This window comes from Silurus aristotelis, assembly GCF_946808225.1.
Source record: "Silurus aristotelis genome assembly, chromosome: 1".
Lineage (NCBI taxonomy): Eukaryota > Metazoa > Chordata > Actinopteri > Siluriformes > Siluridae > Silurus > Silurus aristotelis.
This window is the reverse complement of record NC_139574.1, coordinates 10,992,376-11,014,834: the sequence shown is the minus strand read 5'-3', so window position 1 is coordinate 11,014,834 and position 22,459 is coordinate 10,992,376. Positions and strand designations below refer to the sequence as shown.

Sequence of the window (22,459 nt, the reverse complement as noted above, 5' to 3'; positions counted from 1 at the left end):
TTATTTTATTTATTAGTGATACAACTTGACATTTAGACTCAGACTTCCAGAAAGCAGTGCAGTCTGTAAGCACGCTCGCATGCTGGTGCCCTCCAGAATGAAAGGGAGGAAAACAGCAGCTGAAGGCCACAAGGCCATCCTCCACTCTCGCCTCGAAACAGATGCAATCTGTCCACTTGAGGGAACGCAGGAGACAAGATGGCTTCCTGAGGAAACGTAACAGAATGGAGAGGTCGTAGGAAAGGGACCTTGACCCTCGTGGATCTCCGTACGCCAGCTTCACATCGCTTCCTCAGGAAGACCATGACTCACAACTCGTTTTTCGGTTCCGTCTGAAAAATGGATTGATTTCGGGCCAACGTGTTCTTTTAGCTCTCAGTTAACCCTAATAAACTACGTTTATGCGATTGGATACAGTATAATTTGTTTTCTTATTAAATAAAAAAGTTTAATTATACAAGATTAAACACTGTAGGAATGCGAGAGGGAGTCTTGAGTGTCTGCTGAAGTGCCTACAGCACGGCAAAATATCCTGGAAATATTTAGATTTGGACTCAGGAAAGCACTGGCTCTTTGTTACTGATTCTGTGACTCAGTGTTAGCCTCCTGCTTGGTCTCCATCTCCCTTTCTCCTACACATTCTCACACACACACACGCGCGCACACACACACACACACACACACACACACACACACACACACACACACACACACACACACACACACACACACACACATATCTCAGCTGTGAGTCACGTCATAAAATGTAATCAAGGGCTGTTTGAGACAGCTCGTGTCTTTTACTGGCTTCATGTGTTATGGTGTTAAGGCCAGATCAGTCACTTTGATTTAAAAATGATTTATTTACACATTCAGATACAGAGAGATTTCATAGTTGACAGAACTAAAAGCAAAACAGTGTGTAAGAAAAGCTTCTAACGGCCTTAACAGCAAATCATTGTTCAGAAAGTAAACATTAATGAAACATATCGATCAAAAAAAAAATTATATTGAGTTACCTTTCTTACTTCTTTACCTACTTACGTATTGTTTCTCCAGTTCAGGAAATGGCGTTGACATTCTGCTATATTTTACACGGTAAATACCTCAAGGTCTTTTTACCTTCTTTCTTTCTTTCTTTCTTTCTTTCTTTCTTTCTTTCTTTCTTTCTTTCTTTCTTTCTTTCTTTCTTTCTTTCTTTCTTTCTTTCTTTCTTTGTGATGTGTGGTTTTGCAGTTTGCTCTTAGAAGGTTATTAAACTGTTTGCAGTTGAATGTTATTTTATATAGGTTTATTGAAAGCTTTTTAGATTTTATTTATTTCCAAAAATCATGTATGAAGCTTGTATTAAATGCACTGATTGAAGATGATGGTTTAGGTTTGGATTTAGATTTGTAAGTCACTTTGGATAAAATAAATCAACAAATTGATGCACACTGTAAAGGAAATGATTTCCCAGTAGAAATGATTTCTGTCCAACAATGAATTGATTCAGATTAATTATTTAATTTGCTACATAAAAACCTCTCACAGCTGAGCAACATTTTCAGTTCATCGGATTTTGTTTGGCCCTCTACAATGTTAAACAGACAGTACTGAATTTCAGACTAATGATGCCAAATAGGCCAATAATGGTAAAATCTTATAGAGGGCCTGATAGCATTACCACATAACACAGGACTTCCTCGAGACATCAGAAATGTTTCTTTTTAAACGTTTTTTTGACATTACAAAATATGTTCACAAAACAGAAGCCAAGTTGCAAAACATGCACTTCGGATTCATGTGAGCCAGACTCTCAGCAGGAGACTTTCAAAATGACCTAAACAGCTCACTGCTAATTATGGCAAGACGAGAACTGGTGTTTAAATACAATTAGACTGATGAAATTTCAGCATTTGGGATGACAATATTAACCTCTTTGGCATGCACAAGGACCTTCATAGAAACACATATTCTAGTTTAATCTGGCTTTATTGCCATCCTTATAATACACATGGAGGTATTTAGAGAAGTCTAACTGAGGTAGTATTGCAGCATGACACAGAAACCTATTCAGTCATCACAGAATGGATGAAGTAGCCCATCAGGGGGAAATGAAATCCGAGCCTGTTGCCCAAACGGCGAGCAGATAGGCAGGCACTAACACAACCCTCTTTGTTCTTGCGTGCCGACATCACAAACACATCTGGTCCATATTTGAGCTTCCTGTGCCAGGATCAGCCTGCAGCAGCCCAGGCGTTTACAGTATCCCTAGTGGTGTTTTAAAGTACATTTTACTGTTGTATCTCTTAAAGCTTTGCATGGTTCCTGACAACTCCATCAACACATGGGCACACAAGCAACTATAAAATTGGCTCAACTTTTAGTTAGATTTAATTTCTTTATTGATTAGTCTGTATTTACTTGGTCAATCATATCCAACTTGCCCCCAAATAAATACAAATCACACTCTCAGCACTACGAATTATGCACACATTAAAAAAACAAAAAACAATGCAAAGGTTTGTGGAAAGGCCAATTTTATATTTAGTCCCTGTTTGCTTTTATAATAACCTCCACTCTTCTAAAAAGATCTTCCTCTGTATATGGAGTGCTTGTGGTGATTTGTGCTCATTCAGCCACAAGTGTGTTAATGGTCTGGTACTGATGCAAGTGAAGTGAGGAGGCCTGTGGTGCAGTCAGCACTCCAATTCATCCCAAAGGTGCTTAAAGATGATGATGTCAGACCTTTATAGGAGGCCACTCAAGATCTTCCACTCTATCCAATGTATATCATATGTTTATGGAGCTGGCTTTGTGCACAAGGGGCAGTGTCATGCTGGAACAGGTTTGGGTCTCCTAGTTCAAGTAAAGGGAAATATTTGTGCTACATCATCCAAAGACAATTTACAGTATCTAATTGTGTGTCTCCAACTGTCCTTATACTTTTGTCCATATAGCATGCCTTATTATTTTGTGTCATAATTAGCATAAATGACACAAAAGTGTACAATAACTTGGTTGGCAATATCCGGTGTGACTTCTATAAATGTTGCAAATATTTTTGCCTTAGTCAATAAGGTGTTGCTATTTGAAATAGGAAAGAAGAATAGTAGAATAGCCTTTATTTGTTACATATACATTACAGCAAAATTATTTTCTTTGCATATTCCAGCTTATTTGTAACTCGGGGTCAGAGTGCACTGAAACCAGACCTTTATTCTAATTATAAAAGTGTTTGTGGGGTGTGTACAGATTGTAACCTTCTCCATGATTCTATTGAAAACAGTGTGTACTAGGGATGCACTGGTTGACTGGCCATTAATGGGAACCGGGCGTATAATGTGTGATCGCGATCAGACTACATTTGAGGCCCTAATCCTTCGTGAACATAGGAGTGTTTCGAAATTTGTGTGCAGGACGTAAAGATTGCAATCTGCAATGTCTGCAAAAGACATGTTAAACGCAGAGGAACAACAAACTTGAGCAGACATTTAAAAGTTCATCCCACACAGAGCAAAATCACTGTTGGCAAATGCACGATAAATTATAGAAAGAAAATTCTGAAGTGATTTCAGGATACAGCATCCACACAGCACTGGAAATGAAGAGCTACCCATCTGAAGCACAGATACTAAAAAGCGAACGGCAATTGGTGTACTGGCGCACAAACACAAGCCGCTTTCTGGCCCTACGCAAGCGTTGACAGTGAACGTCTGCTTAGCTTCTCAGGTGTTGGATTAGAAACGAAACAGACATTTTTTCCTGTTTGTTGCTTGAAAAAATATTTTTTTAATCAGAAATCGAAATGGGCCAGTTTGCTTATAAATTTCGGTAATGAAAAATCATGATTGGTGCATCACTAGTGTGTACATCTCTGTTTAATGTTTAAAATTTCTAACTAATTAAATTATTGCTGCAGTATATATATCACTGTGTCTGTTTTTTTTAAATGACATGGTGTTTTCTTGCTACTGATGCTTTACACCTCCCCCAGAGTCCTCAGTTTGATCCTGAGCTCAGGTGTATTGGGAGGGGGTCTATGTTCCTCTGATATCTGTAAGGTTTTCATCTGGGTTGTCTGGTTTTTCTGCAGATGTTCAGAATTATTGTAGGTGGTTAGACTAGTCATAAATTGCTTCTAGCTGTGAGAAGATGCTCTGTGATAAAGTGGTGTCCCAAAACTGACCCCAGAACTGCTGCTAAAGGATCAGGCATTTACGGATGAATCTGTGTATTTTTTTTGTCACCTTTTTAGCCATACTTTCAGAGCTAAGTCATTGCATGGTTTTGTTACAACTGATTTTGGCCATTTTATTTGCTGTTATGAATAAAACACATTCTAATCAGAGTCAAAGCCAATACAAACCATAAAAACTAACAATAAAATACAGTGTGGCTTTACAGGGGCCTGTAAAACATTTCCACAACAGTAAAGCATTGTAAAAAGAATGACACTTTGGCAGACGTAGCTTGGCATTGCCTACTGCACCTTTGTAAGGTTTCCACGGTGATTACAGGGAGGTGTTGAAGTACACATTTATAAATTGATGAAAGATGTGTATTACTTTTTGTTTTAAATATGAAAATTACAGTATCTCACAAAAATTAGTACACTTTTCACATTTCAGCAACCATTTTAGTGTTTCTTCTCAAGGGACAATACTATAGAAATTTAAATTTTATATATTTTAGTGTAGTCAACCCAGCCATTAGGGAGGCACAAGCCAGTGCACTCTTAGTGCCAGTCCCAAGCCCGGATAAATGGGGAGGGTTGCGTTAGGAAGGGCATCCAGCGTAAAATTTGCCAAATCGAATATGCGGATCACAAATAAGAATTTCATACTGGATCGGTCAAGGCCCAGGTTAACAAAGACTGCCACAGGTATCGTTAGCCGACAGGGTACCGTTGGAAATTGGGCTACTGTTGGCCGAAGGGAGAAAAGGGGAGGAGGAAGACATCTACAGAGACGGCAGGAAAAGGAGCAGTGTAGGAGAGTGGAGGTTCAGGTTGGTACTTTAAATGTTGGTACTATGACTGGTAAAGGGAGAGAGATAGCTGATATGATGAAGAGGAAAAAGATAGATATGTTGTGTGTTCAGGAGACCAAGTGGAAAGGGAGTAAGACCAGGAACATTAGGGGTGGGTTTAAACTGTTCTATAATGGTGTGGATAGAAAGAGAAATGGTGTAGGTGTGATTCTGAAGAAAGAGTAAAGTAAGAGTGTAGTGGGGTTAAAGAGAGTTTCTGATAGGGTGATGAATGTGAAGCTAGAAGTTGAAGGGATGATAATAAATGTCATCAGTCCTATGCTCCACATGTCGGCTGTGAGATTCAGGAGAAGGAAAGATTCTGGAGTGAATTAGATGAAGTGGTAGATGGTGTACCTAGGAAAGAACGATTGGTGATTGGGGCAGACTTTAATGGTAGGTGAAGGGAACAGAGGTGATGAGGAGGTGATGGGTAGGTATGGCCTTAAGAAGAGGAATGTGGAAGGGCAGTTTGTGGTGGATTTTGCTAAAAGGATGGAAATGGCAGTGGTGAACACTTATTTTAAGATGAAGGAGGATCATAGGGTGACCTATAAGAGTGGAGGAAGGTGCACACAGGTGGACTATGTTCCATGCAGGAGATGCAACCTGAAGGAGATTGGAGACTGTAAGGTGTTGGCGGGGGACAGTGTAGCTAGACAGCATCGAATGGTGGTCTTAATATGGTTTTGGAGGCGAAGAAGAAGAGGAGAAGAGTGAGGACTGAAAGAAGAATAAGATGGTGGAAGCTGAAGGAGGAAGAGTGTAGTGTGAGGTTCAGGGAAGAGGTCAGACAGGGGCTCAGTGGTGGTGAAGAGGTGTTGGATGATTGGGCAACTACTGCAGGAGTGATGAGGATGGCAGCTAGATAAGTACTTGGTGTGACATTTGGAAATAGAAAGGAAGACAAAGAGACGTGGTAGTGGAATGAGGAAGTGCAGGAGAGCTTAAGAAGAAAGAGGTTGGCAAAACAGAAGTGGGATCGACAGAGTGATGAGAAAAGTAGGCAGGAGTACAAGGAGATGCGGCAGCAGGTAAAGAGGGATGTGGTGAAAGCCAAGGAAAAGGCATATGAGTAGTTGTATGAGAGGTTGGACACTGAGGGAGGAGAAAAGGATTTGTACCGATTGGCCAGACAGAGGGACCGGGCTGGGAAGGATGTACTGCAAGTTAGAGCAATAAAGGATGGAGATAAAAATGTGTTGACTAGTGAGGAAAGTGTGTTGAGAAGGTGGAGGGAGTATTTTTAACAGCTGATGAATAATGAAAATCAGAGAGAGAGAAGGTTGGATGATGTGGAGTTGGTGAAGCAAGATGTGGATAGGATTAGTAAGGAGGAAGTGAGAGCAGCGATTAAGAGTATGAAGAGTGGAAAGTCGGTTGGACCAGATGACATCCTGGTAGAATCGTGGAGATATTTAGGTGAAATGGCAGTGGAGTTTTTAACCAGATTGTTTAACAAGATTCTGGAAGGTGAGAGGATGCCTGAGGAATGGAGAAGGAGTTTGCAGGTACCGATCTTTAAGCATAAGAAAGATGTGCAGACCTGCAGTAACTACAGGGGAATTAAGTTGATCAGTCACACCATTAAGTTATGGGAAAGAGTAGTGGAAGCCAGGCTGAGAGAAGAGGTGACCATCTGTGAGCAACAGTATGGTTTCATGCCGAGGAAGAGCACCACAGATGCCTTATTTGCTTTGAGGATGTTGATAAAGAAGTATAGAGAAGGACAGAAGGAATTGCATTGTGTATTTGTGGATTTAGAGAAAGCGTACGACAGAGTGCCAAGAGAGGAGTTGTGGTATTGTATGAGGAAGTCTGGTCGTCCAGAGAAGTATGTGAGGGTGGTGCAGGACATGTATGAGGACAGTGTGACAGCAGCGAAGTGTGCAGTAGGAAAGACAGACTGGTTCAGGGTGAAGGTTGGACTGCATCAAGGATCGACCCTGAGCCCTTTCCTGTTTGCAGTGGTGATGGACAGGTTGACAGACGAGGTCAGACAGAAGTCTCCCTGGACTATGATGTTTGCAGATGATATTGTGATTTGTGGTGAGAGTAGTGAGCAGGTTAAAAAGAGCCGGGAGAGGTGGAGGTATACGCTGGAAAAAAGGGGAATGAAAGTCAGTAGGAGTAAGACAGAGTACATGTGTGTGAATGAGAGGGAGGGCAGTGGAGTGGTGCGGTTGCAGGGAGAAGAGGTGGAAGAGGTTAGTTCAGGTATCTGGGGTCAACAGTGCAAAGTAATGAAGAGTGATGAAGTGAAGAAAAGAGTGCAGGCAGGGTGAAGTGGGTGGAGTAAAGTGACAGGAGTGATTTGTGATAGTAGGGTATCTGCAAGAATGAAAGGGAAAGTTTATAGGTCTGTGGTGAGACCTGCGATGTATGGATTAGAGACAGTGGCATTGAGTAAAGACAGGAGGCGGAGCTGGAGGTAGCAGAGCTGAAGATGTTGAGGTTTTCGTTGGGAGTGACAAGGATGGACAGGATTCGAAATGAGTTTATTAGAGGGACAGCACATGTAGGATGTTTTGGAGACAAGGTGAGGGAGGCAAGATTGAGATGGTTTGGACATGTGCAGAGAAGGGACATGAATTATATTGGTAGAAGAATGCTAAGGATGCAGCCACCAGGTAGGAGAAAAAGAGGAAGGCCAAGGAGGAGGTTCATGGATGTGGTGAGGGAAAACATGCGGGTAGTTGAAAGAGTTGAAAGGTGTGAAAGAGGCAGATGTAGAGGACAGGGTGGTATGGAGACGGATGATCCGCTGTGGCAATCCCTAATGGGAGCAGCCGAAAGAAGAAGAAGTAGATATTTTAGTGTAGTCAGTCTGCAGTTTGTATAGCAGTATATATTTACTGTCCTCTGAAAAATAACTCAACATACATATTGTTTAAATAGCTGGCAGCAAAAGTGAGTACACCCTAAGTGATAACAGCTGTACTTTGTGTAACCATGCAAAGCCGCATGTATTATTTATTATGTTTATGTTTTTGTCTGCTTGACAGGACCATACAAATTTGTTTTTCTCGTATTAGCAGGTAAAATTTGGTGCTTTGAGTATTATTCTCTCATTCTGACCACTGGATGTTCAACATGGCACCTCATGGTAAAAAGAGGATGAGGATTTAAGAATTAAATTCGTTGTTCTCTACAAAAATAGCAAAGGCTATAAGAAGATCTGTAACACCCTAAAACTGAGTTACAGTACTGTAGCCAGGGTCATTCAGAGGTTTTCCAAAGACGGGTTTTACTCAGAACAGGACTCACAGGGGTCCTTCAAATTAGTTGAGTTCTTGTGCTGTGTGTCAGGTGCAGAAGCTGCTTCAAAAAACAGATGCATGAGTGCTGCAGCATTGCTTTAAAGGGTGCAGAAGCGGAGGTCCGCTTATCAGTGCTCAGACCAGACGTCGCACACTGCAACAAGTCAGTTTGCATGGCCGTCGTCCAGAAAGGAAACCTCTTCTGAAGCTGGTTTACAAGAAAGCCAAACTGTTGGCTAAAGAACAACCTGTCCAACAGCATGAATTACAGGAACCATGTCCTGTGGTCTGATGAGACTAAGATGAACTTGTTTTTCTCAGATGGTGTTCAGCATGTGTGGCGACGCCCTGGTGAGGAGTACCAAAAAAATTGTCAATCATGGTGGTGGTAGTATCATGGTCTACTTTAATGAGGATCATAGTAATCAGTAATGCTATTCAGTGGTGTTCCTCATGTTTTAATGCCAGAGACATCTTTTTTGCTGCAACACCTAAAGGTGTTATTACGATATTAGGTTTCTTATTATGAGAGTGTGGCCTGGATACTGCCACTCGTCTGAAGGACTCTGCTACTGTGGATGGTTTAGTTATAAGGATATTTATAAGCCCCCACTCTTTAAAGTGATTGTGGATCAGCTGCTTGTGACAGTTTGTTGACCCATGGGGTATTACCTGTGGGAGAGGAATGGAAGTGTAGCTTTGGCGTGTGTTTAGAGGAGCGCAGGTCTGCACTGTGTCTGTGGTCTGGCTGTCTCCTTCATCCAGTCACACTCCAACGCAAAGCCTTACTTTCACTCACACTCTATGCAGTGGCCACTTTTTCATTTCAAGAGGCCAGTCGTCACGAACAGACATCATCATTTAAGAGCTGTGCTTTTCAGCCCGGAGAGTGAAAGTGTGGATTGTTTATTAAAGCAGAATTTTACTCAAACAAATCTTGTGAATGTGGCTTTTTTTAATCCTTTTATTTTTACTAAGAGGTGTTAAAAGTACTCCTATATGTACTCAACTAAGTGTTTTTAAGTACATTAACACTAGGGATGCACCGAATATTCGGCCACCGAAAGACTTTGATCACCGAAAAAACACGGCCGAAACAGTTTGTTGTGATGACGCAAACAGAAACCGCTGCCTGCACGTGCATGTCTGAAGAACCATGTCTGCGGTGTGGACATATTTCAGTATATCTGTGATTTGCAAAACATGTAATGCCGAAGTTTCAAGAGGGGGTGCGTCCGCAAAGACTTTCTCCACGTCGGGTTTAATTTATCACCTGAAATCCAAACATCCCGATCGCTATGCTGAATATGAGAGGAAGCCTCCGAGCACACGCACTCCATCTGTGGTGGACGTTTTTGAAAAGGCAAGGAAGTTTCCCAGTAAAAGTGTCATGGCAAAGGTCATTACACAAAAGATTATGGTATTCATTGCCTTAAATGATCAGCCATTCTCTGTCGTAGAAGATGTGGGGTTTCGTAGGCTGATCGAGCACATTGAGCCCCGTAATTCCATACCGAGCAGACGACATTTTTCAGAGGTTTGTTTACCTGAGCTGTTTGATGTTGTTGCAACTCACGTTCATAAGCATATAACTGCAGATATTTCAGCAATTAGTTTCACGACAGACATTGTTTGAATTTTTATTTATTTTATCCTGTGCATTATTGCAATGTGCTATAAATAAATATTTTCATAATTTGTAATTGATTTATCCTTTGAAACTTTAATATTAATGTATGCAATTAAAATGCCTTGATTTTAGTAAGTTTAGTACACAGTCATAGCCATAAATGCAATGGTAATAATAATTGGCATAATTTCTTTCTGTGTTTCGGTTTTCGGTTTTTATGGCCTTGCTTTCCTCTTTTTCGGTTTTCATTTCAAGAATTTTCATTTCGGTGCATCCCTAATTAACACTTATGTAATCAAAAGAATAAGAAGACTTTCATTCATTATAACTGGTGAAGTGAATTACACTGATTATCTCTTCATCATGGCACCTGACAGTAAGTGAACATTTTGTCCTCAATGATGATGTGTTAGAAGCAGGAAAAATGGGCAAGTGTAAGGATTTGCGTAAGTTTGACAAGGGCCAAATTGTGATGTCTAGACGACTGGGTAAGATCATCTCAAAAACTGCATCTCTTGTGGGATGTTCCTGATCTGCAGTGGTATCTATTAAAGTGGTTTAAGGAAGGAACAGTGGTGAACCGGCGACAGGGTCATGGGCGGCCGAGGCTCATTGATGCACATGGGAAGCGAAGGCTGGTCCGTGTGGTCCGATCCAACAGACGAGCTCCTGTAGCTCACATTGCTAAAGTAAATAATAGACTCAAAACTGTTCCAGCATGACAATGCCCCTATGCACAAAGCCAACTTCATGAAGATATGGTTTACATGGGGTTGGAGTGGAAGATCTTGAGTGGCCTAATATAGAGCTCTGACTTCCACTCTATTGAACACCTTTGGGATTAATTATAATGCTGACTGCACAAATCTCCACAAGCACACTCCAAAATGTAGTGGAACATGTTCTCAGAAGATCAGAGTTTATTATAGCAGCAAAAAAGTCACGGATTTGTCTAATTGTTTCACTAATAAAGTTTGTATACTAATGTATGGGTTTGTTGTTACTGATTTGTTTTAACACATATCACTGTTTATCTAAATGTCTAAGGTTGTGTTTGTGGCTGTGTTTTTATGCTATTCTCCATGCTGTATATTAATTACTGACTTTTAAAGTAATTGTGATAAACAGTCCTCAACATCCACCCCTTGCTGTTTTACTCCATGTGTCCATCATGTCACAAGAGAGTGTTTATGCACCAGAGGACAAATCAAGTCCAGCTTTTTTTCCTCCTGCGCATGCCGTTGCAGTTGAAGTTTTCTGAAAATGGCACAGCACTGAACTCACACTGCGCTCAGCGGTCTCTGCATGACGAACGGCCTAAATGCTGCCAAAAACATCAGTTATTTTACTACTGAGAGACAGTAAGAGACAGTGAGAGAGAGACAGTGTGTGTGTGTGTGTGTGTGTGTGTGTGTGTGTGTGTGTGTGTGTGTGTGTGTGTGTGTGTGTGTGTGAGAGAGAGAGAGAGAGAGAGAGAGAGAGAGAGAGAGAGAGAGAGAGAGAGATGTTAAGCAGAGTGTATTACTGCTAACAGTGCTGGATTATGGCAGCTTTTTCACATAGCATGTAGACACACAGGATTGCACGTGTATGTTTACCCAGACAACTGGATTTCTGGATTTCCTCCCCATATGAGCTGCGCTCAGAGCTTGTCGTCTTTATACCCTTTTAATAATATTTCGTATATACACCGTTTTTTTTTTCAGGAATAAATATGAGTTTAAAACTTTAGATCTGAAACACTCTGATCACCAATCAATTTGATTAATTCATTAATGTTTCCATGTTTTTTCCTGAACACAACCATGTCTCTCCTCCAGGCCACACAGGACGTCTGCTGAAATCCCTGTGCTTCACCAGTTTGTCCTTCCTACTGCTGCACATCATATTTCAGATCACCATTAACAGCTTGCTAGCAGGAGACAACATCGAGCCCAACTTCAATTGTAAGTACCAGCCTAATCAGTCTCTCAAAAAGATATCGAATGAATACGTTTAAATGGTAACTCTGACTAATGACCCAAACATTTGAATGGCTCTCCTGGATCTTGTTTACCCTGACACGGGGAGAGGGTGGTTTATCAGAAACCCCAAAGACTGACTGGGAATTTATCCAAGCAGCACTGCTCATAACTGGCACGCAGCAGTATACACGATCTCTGAGCAGCTATAAGCCACAACATCTGTGCACAAGATGAGGAGTCGGCACATAATGAATAGAAAAAGTGCTCAAATCCAGCAGAAGTGTTTTCAGAGGCAGAATGTAGAGTCTGCAAAAACTGAAATCATAGCAAGTGAAAAGATCTCAAATATGAGAAAATTGATCTGATATTTCTTACGGCGAGACTATTATAAACGATTAATAAAAATATGATTTAAACAAACGCTTATATGAAATATTTTTACTCGTTTCGCTGCATTCTGGATCTGTTTCAGAGGTCGATATGTCTAAAAGACATGCCTTAAAGATATTTGACCTCTGCAAGTGATCTAGAATGCAGCAGGACAACTTGTTTTGAACCTTCCTAGTGTCTCCCACACCACACCACTGCTACACTACCTCTACTGGCTTCCAGTATCAGCCCACATCAGATAGAAACCACTGATGCTCACCTGCAAACAGACCAGCACCTCTCTCAATCAAAGCATTCATCTCACCCCACACTGCATCACACTCTCTTCAATTCTCTACCACTGCTTGACTGGTCCCATATCTGTCAGGGTAAATGGAAGACATGCTTCTACACTCTTTTCTGTTCTGCACCGCGGTGGTGTAACGAAACTTCAATTGATCTTTAAAGAACTAAATTAGCTCTTCTACTAGCACTTCTCCTTAAAAAAATCTAATCAAATCAAATCAAATCAAATTTTATTCATCACATACACATACATACAGGGTACGGCATGCAGTGAAATGCTTTATATGACGGTCCGGCAAGAGGGGAATAGGGTGGGGAGAAAGAAAAAAAGCAGATAAATAAAGTATAAAAGCTATATAAAATAAAATATAAGATATAAAGAATATATAAAGATATGTATGTAAACAAAGAGAAAAATGTATATACAAAGAAAATCCTTATGGCAGTAGACAGTGAAACAATAAACAATGTGTACCAAAGTGTAAACAATAGACAATTTTAGTGGTGGGTTGTCCATAAAGTGTCCGTGTGCGGTATGGTGTGGTGTAAGGGTCCGTAAGTGTCCGTGTGCGGTATGGTGTGGTGTAAGGGTCCGTAAGTGTCCGTGTGTGGTATAGAGTGTCCATAAAGTGTCCGTGTGCAGAATGGTGTGGTATAAAATAAATAAATATAAAGTGCACTTTGCTGTGCAAGTCCAGAGTTTAAAGTGTCGTGGTGGGAAAGGTGAAATCTGTACAGAGAAGAAGTGATGATGGAGAGAGTGGACCAGCTTTTGGATCCTGGGTGTTTCCTGGTTTAAACACCGAATGGCCTGCGGGAAGAAGCTCCTCCTCATTCTCTACTCACTTTCAAAATATTTTCTTTTCCAGCAAAGTTTAGATTGGTGGTATATGGAGTCTGTCTATTAATGGAGGCTTTAAACCATTTTGTAAATCACTTTAGATAAGGACATCTGACAAAAACCATAAAACGAAATGTAAAACTGCATATTTTATGTTGTATATTTTCTTATTCTGTGGAGAAGGATGATCTTCTGTGGTGACCCCTAACAGGAGCAGCCAAAAGAAGATATTTCCTTAGTCTGATTGATAATTTTGTTTATTTATTTATTTATTTATTTATTTATTTATTTATTTATTTATTTATTTTTATTTAGCTAGTTATCTATTGATTAATGATTGATTAAAACAATGGCTTAAAAAAAAAAAAATCAGTGATCTGACAAAATAACTATTTATCAAACTATCTATCAAAGACCATTTCAAGCTTTCAAAGTACTAACAATAGGAACAATACAACAATAACAATAGAAAAAGGTTTAATCATTTTATATTTGGTTGGAAATCTTATAATAGATTACAGTCAATCAGCAAAAAATACAACTATATTCAATTTGGCTAAATTCAAGATATTTCTTTTTTCCAAAAGGTTCCAAGAAAAATATTTTGCTTCTTTTTTGTTGAAGTTTGTTCAGTAACATTTATTTAAATGTCTGAGATGCAGGTGCAGATTTGTATGTAAATGAATCTCTAAGAAGAAAGACAACATAAATGTACACACAAAAAAGCTATAATTTTTTTGGGGGGAAAAGTACATAAGAAGTCTAAGGACAATGGCTTAAATAGTTGTGCTCATTAACCAAAATGTAACACAAGTACAAACAGTCATGTGACATGATCTGGTGATGTGCAGTGGCAAATGGGAAACACAGTCTATAAGCTTATGAGCACAAAGAATAGACTTGCGTTTTTGTGAAGGCGGGTCTTGCAAGGCTTTTGCAAGATTGACCTCAGAAGGACATGTAAGACACAGAATGCATCGTTGCAAGAATTGAGATGTTCTGCAATTTTCTGTTGCACAATTGACCGTTTTAATACATTTCTAGTAGTTGGATATTACTGTCATTTAAATGCAACCTCATGTTAACTGTAATTGAAGCTAACCGTTTCAGCCTTTATTTAGGATGAAAGCATAGTTTCATAAAGATTCTTCAGAGGGATATGCGATAAATGCAAACTCATACAGTACATTTCAGTCTAAGCGTATATTAAAGTCATCAGCTTTAGATACATATTCAGCAAGGTTATTTGGTAACTGACATTGAAATGTACAATTCAGTCATTCAACATTGTATTGCCTCAATGATTGCTGGGACTTCAAATGTGTTTGGCGCTCTCAAGTCTGCATCTGAAGTAGAGTATAAAGAACATATCTAGGTCATTTCATGCATCCTCTCTAGCTGCTTCAGTACTTGCCAATTTTTGAAACTCGGTGATTGATGATGTAGAACGTACACAAGGACACCATATTTCTTAAGAATAGATATTAAGTAAAATCTAATAGCATGCACATTTTTTGCTGTTTGTGCATTCTGCTATTGTAAACATCTGTTATAAGTCTTTTAACATTTTTAATTACATTCAAATCTATTTTTATAGCACTTTGAACAATAGACATTTTTACAAACCAGCTTTACAGAAATCCAGATGTGGAGTTAAATCCCTAATGAGCAGCCCTCACTGAGATGTCAGAGGTGGAAGTTTTAAAAGGAATGGGATGAGCAAAGGACAGTTTTTATGAATAAAGCAGCAGGTCTTTGATTCCAAATCTACTGTATTTTCCTGATATTATCCACTTAAGCATTGGTGGGATCCAGGCATTCTGACCTCCAATTAATTAATTAGAATAGTACATACTTTATAATTAAAATCCTAAAAGATTCAAGCAGCTCACAGTACATCATGTTTTTCTATCTAAAAATTTCAAACAGGTTTGATACAGGTTTTTGCATTTAAGGTTAGTTGCTTGTACAAAGATCACCAGATTGTTGAAAGTGATTCATCAGTGTGAGTAATGGGCATATTCCCAGGTGCTAATGTCCCTAATTTCTAATACACTGGAAAATTGAATGATGAAATTCAGAAAAAATAGTCATTATAAGAAAATTAGACCTATTGACTTTTCTGTCTGTTCAGACTCAACCTACCTGTCGACAGAGTATGTGGTAAAGGAGTGCTAAAGACCACAGCTGGTATATAAAACACTTTGTATGCTTTGATGGAGCTCCCGAGATTTGAACCTACAGCATTAATATCTGTATATGCATCACATCTTTATCAAGTCATGCGGTCAGTGCATATGCATAATTCTTTCACATAAAATTGTACTAACATAATGTAACATCATTTATAAGGAAAGTGATTTCTGTTAGTTAGACAGAATCCACAGATCGGTGTTATTGCAGGTGATTGAGGAGAGTAATGAGGACACACATTTACGCATGCTCACAAATCACACAGACACATAAAACTGTCTTGCGGAGGTTGGAGGGCAGGTCCACTGGCAGCTAGATGGAGATGGAGATGAACAGCATTGTTGGAACACATTCTCTCTCAGGACAGATGTGCTCTGTGTCACATTGTGTGTTACATAACATGCTGTGATCCTAGCCTGTAATCTTAGTACATTTATATATTACGCATAGCACCTGATATCAGTATTTATTCATCATTTCTGTATTTATTTTCTGGTGCATAGGTATAAAACAGAGTGATCTTTTGGATATTTATAATCATGAAAATTATCACTATCATTAATATGATTATTATGATTATTATGAGTAGTAAAACATAATCTCTCTCTCTCTCTCTCTCTCTCTTTCTCTCATTCTCTCTACTAGAAATTTGGTTTGGTGTCCCTCAAATTTAGATGGGTTCACTTTTGAGTCTGGTTCCTCTCAAGTTTTTCCTTGGCTCTGTCATCTCTGTATTGCTCATTAGGGATAAACTGATTTATAAATATCAAATTAAAAATGTTAATTTATAATCTATTTACTCCTATAAAGCTTTGGGACACTGTCAATTTCTAAAAGCTACAGTATATTCTTTTGAAATTTAATTGAACTGAATTAAATTTAATTAAATTAAAAGAATGTTATTGAAAAACTTTTGATAAATCAGCAAATACAGTTTTGTTCTAATGTGATTTCCAGAAATGTACCTTAAACTTAAATTTTGGTTCAGAATTTGTCACTTCCTGCTATGGGGATAAATAACTCCAGATAGTCGTCGTTATTTAGATTAAAAGATCAATCGGTGGCAAGAAACTATGTTTTTCTATATCAATGATTCTTCAAGTAGAAAATCACAAAGCAAAGAAGAATCAAATGAATAATTCAATTTAATAGTAAATTTGTATTTTAATTACTTAATATAGTTTTGATTAATTGCAGTATTCTGTTTGAACTCTAGGCTTCCTATGAGCAACCTAGACTAGCATATGTAGCGCCTACTTTTTAATATAACCAGTTTTAAACTAAAGATGGGGGACCATCCTGTCCGTAATAACATCCAGAGTTCTCAAACATAAAAAAGACCCAGACCTGCATAAAAAAAGACACACTGCAGCATAAGCTGGAAGTCAATTGGTGTTCCTTTGCTTTTTCTTGTTGACAGAGCCGCATCCAGTCTCTACAGAGACTCGATATTCTCCTCTGAACAGACATTCTAACGAATCTGCCAAAAAGTCAGGCGAACTAAAATATTATTAAAAGCGTTCTGACCTAAAAACCACTTACCCCTGAGCTTTAATAAACAGCAACATTTGACCAAGAACCAGATATGGATGCTGAGTCATGCAGCGTTAATGTACTACCTCTTAAATGAATGTACTGCCTCTTAAATTAATGTACTGCCTCTTAAATTAATGTGCTGCCTTGTAAATAATTCACATTTTGCACTTATTAAACTTTATATAAAGTTACAGAAGGGTCCACCTCAAATCAATTCAAGTAATACCTTCAATAAAGTGTGTATGATTGGCAGACGAACTCGATAACCCCAGCACACAAGTTCATGGACAGCTAGTGAACCCATCAGATTTACTTTATCAGCTATGTGCAGTAATAACAAATGGAACTTAGTGAAAACTCTGAATGGAATTAGAGCATGCACGCACAAGCACGCTTAAATATACACACACTCACACACTGGACACATTGTGTTCCAGTATTTTACACTGCACGCCCCCAATAAGGCCAAATACAGTAAATGGAGGAAAAATTTATTTTAAGTTAAGTTTATTTTTTTTCTTTTCCTTAGAAAACAACTAGTCTTCATCTATTCATTGTGTGTCTCAGCAGTGCTACACAATTAATGGGTAGCATTCCTTATTTATTGCTGTCTGATGCCTCATTGCTCTTCTCCGATTTTCCCCTGGGGCTCCCTGGTAGTTCTTTTTTTTTTTTTTTTTTTTAGAAAAGATAAAACTTGTTCAATATTTACAGGTGTGCATGTGTTTTGTAAGTCGATTTTAAATATAGGAAAGATTCAAAAAGATATTTCGTGGTTGCATAATTGTCACCTCGGAATATTATGTAAACTCGTATATTCCTCCTTCAGGTCTTTAACCAGTGTGGTTCTAAAACATAAAAAAAAATGTAACAAAAAACAAGACACTTGGTTAGAAATATGACTAGACCATTAGCAATTAAATAACCATCATATTGCATTCAATAAAAGTGCATTCTGGATTTTATTCAAGTTTTTGCCATTACCACAGTCGAGTTCCGAGGAAACCAAACATTTTTTGCATGTTGAATCAGGAGCATACAAGAACACATTTTGAGACAAACAAGCCTCTGTATTTGCTTGACATACGTAGAGCATGTCCTTTGCTCTTGGTCAACAATGGCCCCAAGTGGGATTAGTGGCTGATCTCCAGCTGGACATCTCATATTACCCAATTTGTTTAAAGTGGATCTGGTGCTGGTTTTATTCACCCAGTGTGATGTAATAATATAATGATGTATGCATATACACTCATTTCTGAGCAGCAGCGTAAAGAAGCTCAGCTCCATACGCTGTAATGAGGAAGTGGCAGCTGAGTTGCAAACGATGTCTGGAAACAGCTGGTGTTTGGACAACCCATATTAGACATACACATGGACAGAGATAATATAAAGTAACACATTCTGTCATGTTAAATTCTGCATTTCAGCTAGATATTCACAATAATTCATTAGATTTCTTTATACTACAATACTGTATGTGCAGTAGTCTAGACAAAAGGCTTTTAACTACCGAAGCACCACTAATTAGTTCTGCTAAAATAAGTCAAATCAAAGTGATTATATTTTGTTTCTCCTTTGGCTTTATGCTGCCAGTAGTGTCATGAACTCTGAAAAGAAATTAACACTTAATTCTCTGTCTGTTTTTTATTGTATTCTTAAACAAGCCATGTTTTTCATGTAATTTCTTTAATAATGGCAAATTTAAATAGGAAAAAACACAGTGAATATTCTTCCCTCTGCTAAATGTATGTGACTGGCTGCTAAAGGATCAACTACAAAAGCCTACATGGAGTGCTTACTTCAGTTTGTTCTGGGTTTGCTTCATGATCTCTGATCCGCTGAAACTGAAATGAAATCTTTATTGAACGTAGTGTGCATTCAATCGCAATCCTTTTTTGTACGTGCGGAACATAAATAATATCCAAGTTACCTCAGGAACGTATAAAGTAGTCTCCACCTCACACAAAAACAGAGTTAGCGCAGTGCCACTTTGGCTTCTCACTCCGTAACGGAAATAAGATTTGTTTTGCGCTTGCATGAAATAGCTAAAGAATCCATAGCGCTAGAGTTAGCCGCAAACCATGAAGTGGCTAGCAGTGAACGCTAGCGCTACGGATTCTTTTGCCTTTTATGTCCAGCTACAAGAATTTGTCTTAAAAAGAGAAAATCTTGACAATTCTGATAACTGAGTGAGTGAATGAATGATATATTGCAGCAATAAGTAGATTGTCTTTTGAAAATTTTATATTAAATGTAAAACAAACACACACACATACATACATGTGTATATTACCCAAATAGGGTCTAACAAATGTAAATTGTTTCTATTTATTTAATTAATTTAATTTGTATTTTAATTATTACATTTTTATTTTTACTAAATATATTAAATTATTACTTAATTGATTTGATATAATAAAAATTGTATTGCATTAATTTGATTTATTCTATTTTATGTTAATAAAATATTATAAAATACTATTTTATATATTGTTTAACCAAGCAGGCATTTTATTTTAAATTGTTTTAAAAATGTAAAAAAATTTAAATGTTGATGATCACAAAAGTCAATAATAATAAACTGTGTTAATAAAAAAGGACAAGCCCCCTAACCTAACCGAAACTTAACCGAGCCGTGACTTAAAGGAACGTACCGAACTGTGAATTTTGTGTACCCTTACACCCCTAATGCTTCCCATAAGTTTGACATTACAGTGCAATAGTGATTTATCTTCAATATATAAACTAACTCCTGTTGAATGTTAGTTGGTTTGATTCATGATGTGCAAGTAAAGCTTTCTTCTTTACCAGTTATTCTTTATGTTCCCCCTATGTCTAATGAGACTACTGTCAGAATGGCGTTTAGAAAGTAGCACATGCATTGCATAGGCAATAACTCAACACATTTATGGGAATTCTGCTGCACTTATCACCAGCTTAGTCTCCTGTCTCTTGACTGATTTTAACATCTCTGTAAATCTCTGTATAATACAAGATGCCAAGCCTGTGCCAAAAATGACATCTCCCACCCAATAGCTGCTGGCAGTGAATAAATCTCAGCTAGTTGTAAAAAAAAATAAAAAAAATAGAGGCAGTGTGCTTCAGTAGTGCGTCCCTTTGAGCCTGGCTGCGGTGAGGTGCAGGAATACAAGCTCTCTTTCTGTAGAGGAGAGCTGGGGGAATTTTAGAGATGAACGGATTTGAAAAACGAGTCCCTGCGCTCAAAGGGTGTGTTGTGGCAAGGGTTGAGTTCCTGCGTGAAGCATTCCTGATCGGTCAATGAACCAAACGGCCCAAATCACTCCCCAAACTTCTCACAATGTGTTTAATATTCAACTTGTCAAAGTGAAGATTTGGTTATTAATCAGATGAGGTTTCGATTTATAAACATTGTTAAATATTCACAGATATTCAAGATTTGCAGGGGTACATGATCAGCATTTACTCTGTGGAGAAAGTAGGGTTCATTCTTTTGTTTCAAAGTAGTAACAGCCTCATCTATAGCAAATAAAGTGAACAAAGTTATATATATTTGCTTTATTTACTCTTTATTTAAAATAGCATTTTTGCTATGCTGGTGCTGTTACAATTTGCAATTTTGAAATATTTTTTAATAAATAAAAAACTTGCAATTTTTAATTGCATTATGGTAGAACAAAAAAACTACCCAATTCTGTGAGAACCACTGAATCATTTTCTGTGTAGACCTTTGTTTCAGACACTTTATGTAATTATCTGCATAGCAGTAAGTATTGAGAAAGTATTGAGAAAGTTCTTATCCCCGGTTTGCTCGGTTCAATCCAAATATGCTGCAGCCTGAAATTGTTTTCTTGATTTTTAAACAACTCTAAGACTTGACTCTTATTTGGTTGGAATGAAAACAGTTTCTTTGGGAATACGATGAAAGACATCTCTAGACGCTGTGAGAATATCAAACACTATACACTTAAAAATTGAATGTGATCTGGTAATGCTGAGGAGAGGTCTTGTTTCTCTTTAAGTTTCTTCCTCAAGGGGTTTTTCTTGCTGCAGTCAGCCTTGAGATGTAGATCTAAATTTGGTTCTTATTAATCATTAATTCATTCATTTTGGAGTAAGTGTTTTATGCTGGTCAGGGTGTCGCAGGATCCAGAGCCAATCTCTAAAACTTTGGGCAAGAGACCAGTTTGGTGGGACGCCAGTCCTTTGCAGTGCATTATGCACACACATTTGCACATTTATTTACACCCGGGGCAGTTTATTAAAATTTCACCAACAAGCATGCGTTTCAGAGGAAACCGAAGAGAGCCATACAGACACAAAGAGTTACCTGAGCTGTAGATTGTACAGAGTAGCTCTGATTAGTTTGGCAAACAAGATTTTGCTATGGTATACTTGCTATGGTATAAATGAAGTAAGACTTCTTCTTGGAACAGTCCTCATTGTTTTTGGAAGTACTTCACTCTCTCCAACGAATTTTAGAAAATACATTTTTGCAGCATGGCGGCCAAAAAAAAGAGAAAACGTGACAAATGGACACAAAAATGCATTTTTTTCTTTTGCATCATTTGCATAGCGAACAGTAGAAAAATCTATATAAGTACAGACCAAACTTTTGGTCTGTACTGTATATATAGTATATATATATACAGTACAGACCAAAAGTTTATATATATTATATATACAGTACAGACCAAAAGTTTATATATATTATATATACAGTACAGACCAAAAGTTTGGACACACCTGCTCATTCAAAGAATTTTCTTTATTTTCATGACTATGAAAATTGTAGAGTCACACTGAAGGTTCTTCAAAGTAGGCATTAAGAGAATGCCAAGAGTGTGCAAAGCAGTAATCTAAGCAAAAGGTGGCTACTTTGAAGAACCTACAATATGACATATTTTCAGTTCACTTTTTTGTTATGTATATAATTCCACATGTGATAATTCATAGTTTTGATGCCTTCAGTGTGAATCTACAATTTTCATAGTCATGAAAATAAAGAAAAGTCTTTGAATGAGAAGGTGTGTCCAAACTTTTGGTCTGTACTGTGTATGTATGTATGTGTGTATGTATATATATATATATATATATATATATATATATATATATATATATATATATATATATATATAATCTATGTATGTATATATGTGTGTGTGTGTGTGTATATATATATATATATATATATATATATATATATATATATATATATATATATATATATATACAGTGAGGAAAATAAGTATTTGAACACCCTGCTATTTTGCAAGTTCTCCCACTTAGAAATCATGGAGGGGTCTGAAATTGTCATCGTAGGTGCATGTCCACTGTGAGAGACATAATCTAAAAAAAAAAATCCAGA

The 22,459-nt window shown here is 37.9% G+C and overlaps 1 protein-coding gene across 3 annotated transcripts in view; it reads left to right on the top strand.

Moving 5' to 3' along the window:
- Nucleotides 1-22,459, top strand: part of piezo2a (piezo-type mechanosensitive ion channel component 2a) — a 153,855-nt gene that overhangs the window by 37,846 nt on the left and 93,550 nt on the right. For all 3 annotated transcript variants that reach the window (XM_083543206.1, XM_083543207.1, XM_083543205.1), the window contains exon 3: nt 11,724-11,849. In XM_083543206.1, coding sequence (XP_083399332.1) covers nt 11,724-11,849 — 126 coding nt within the window. The remainder of the gene's footprint in view (nt 1-11,723; nt 11,850-22,459) is intronic.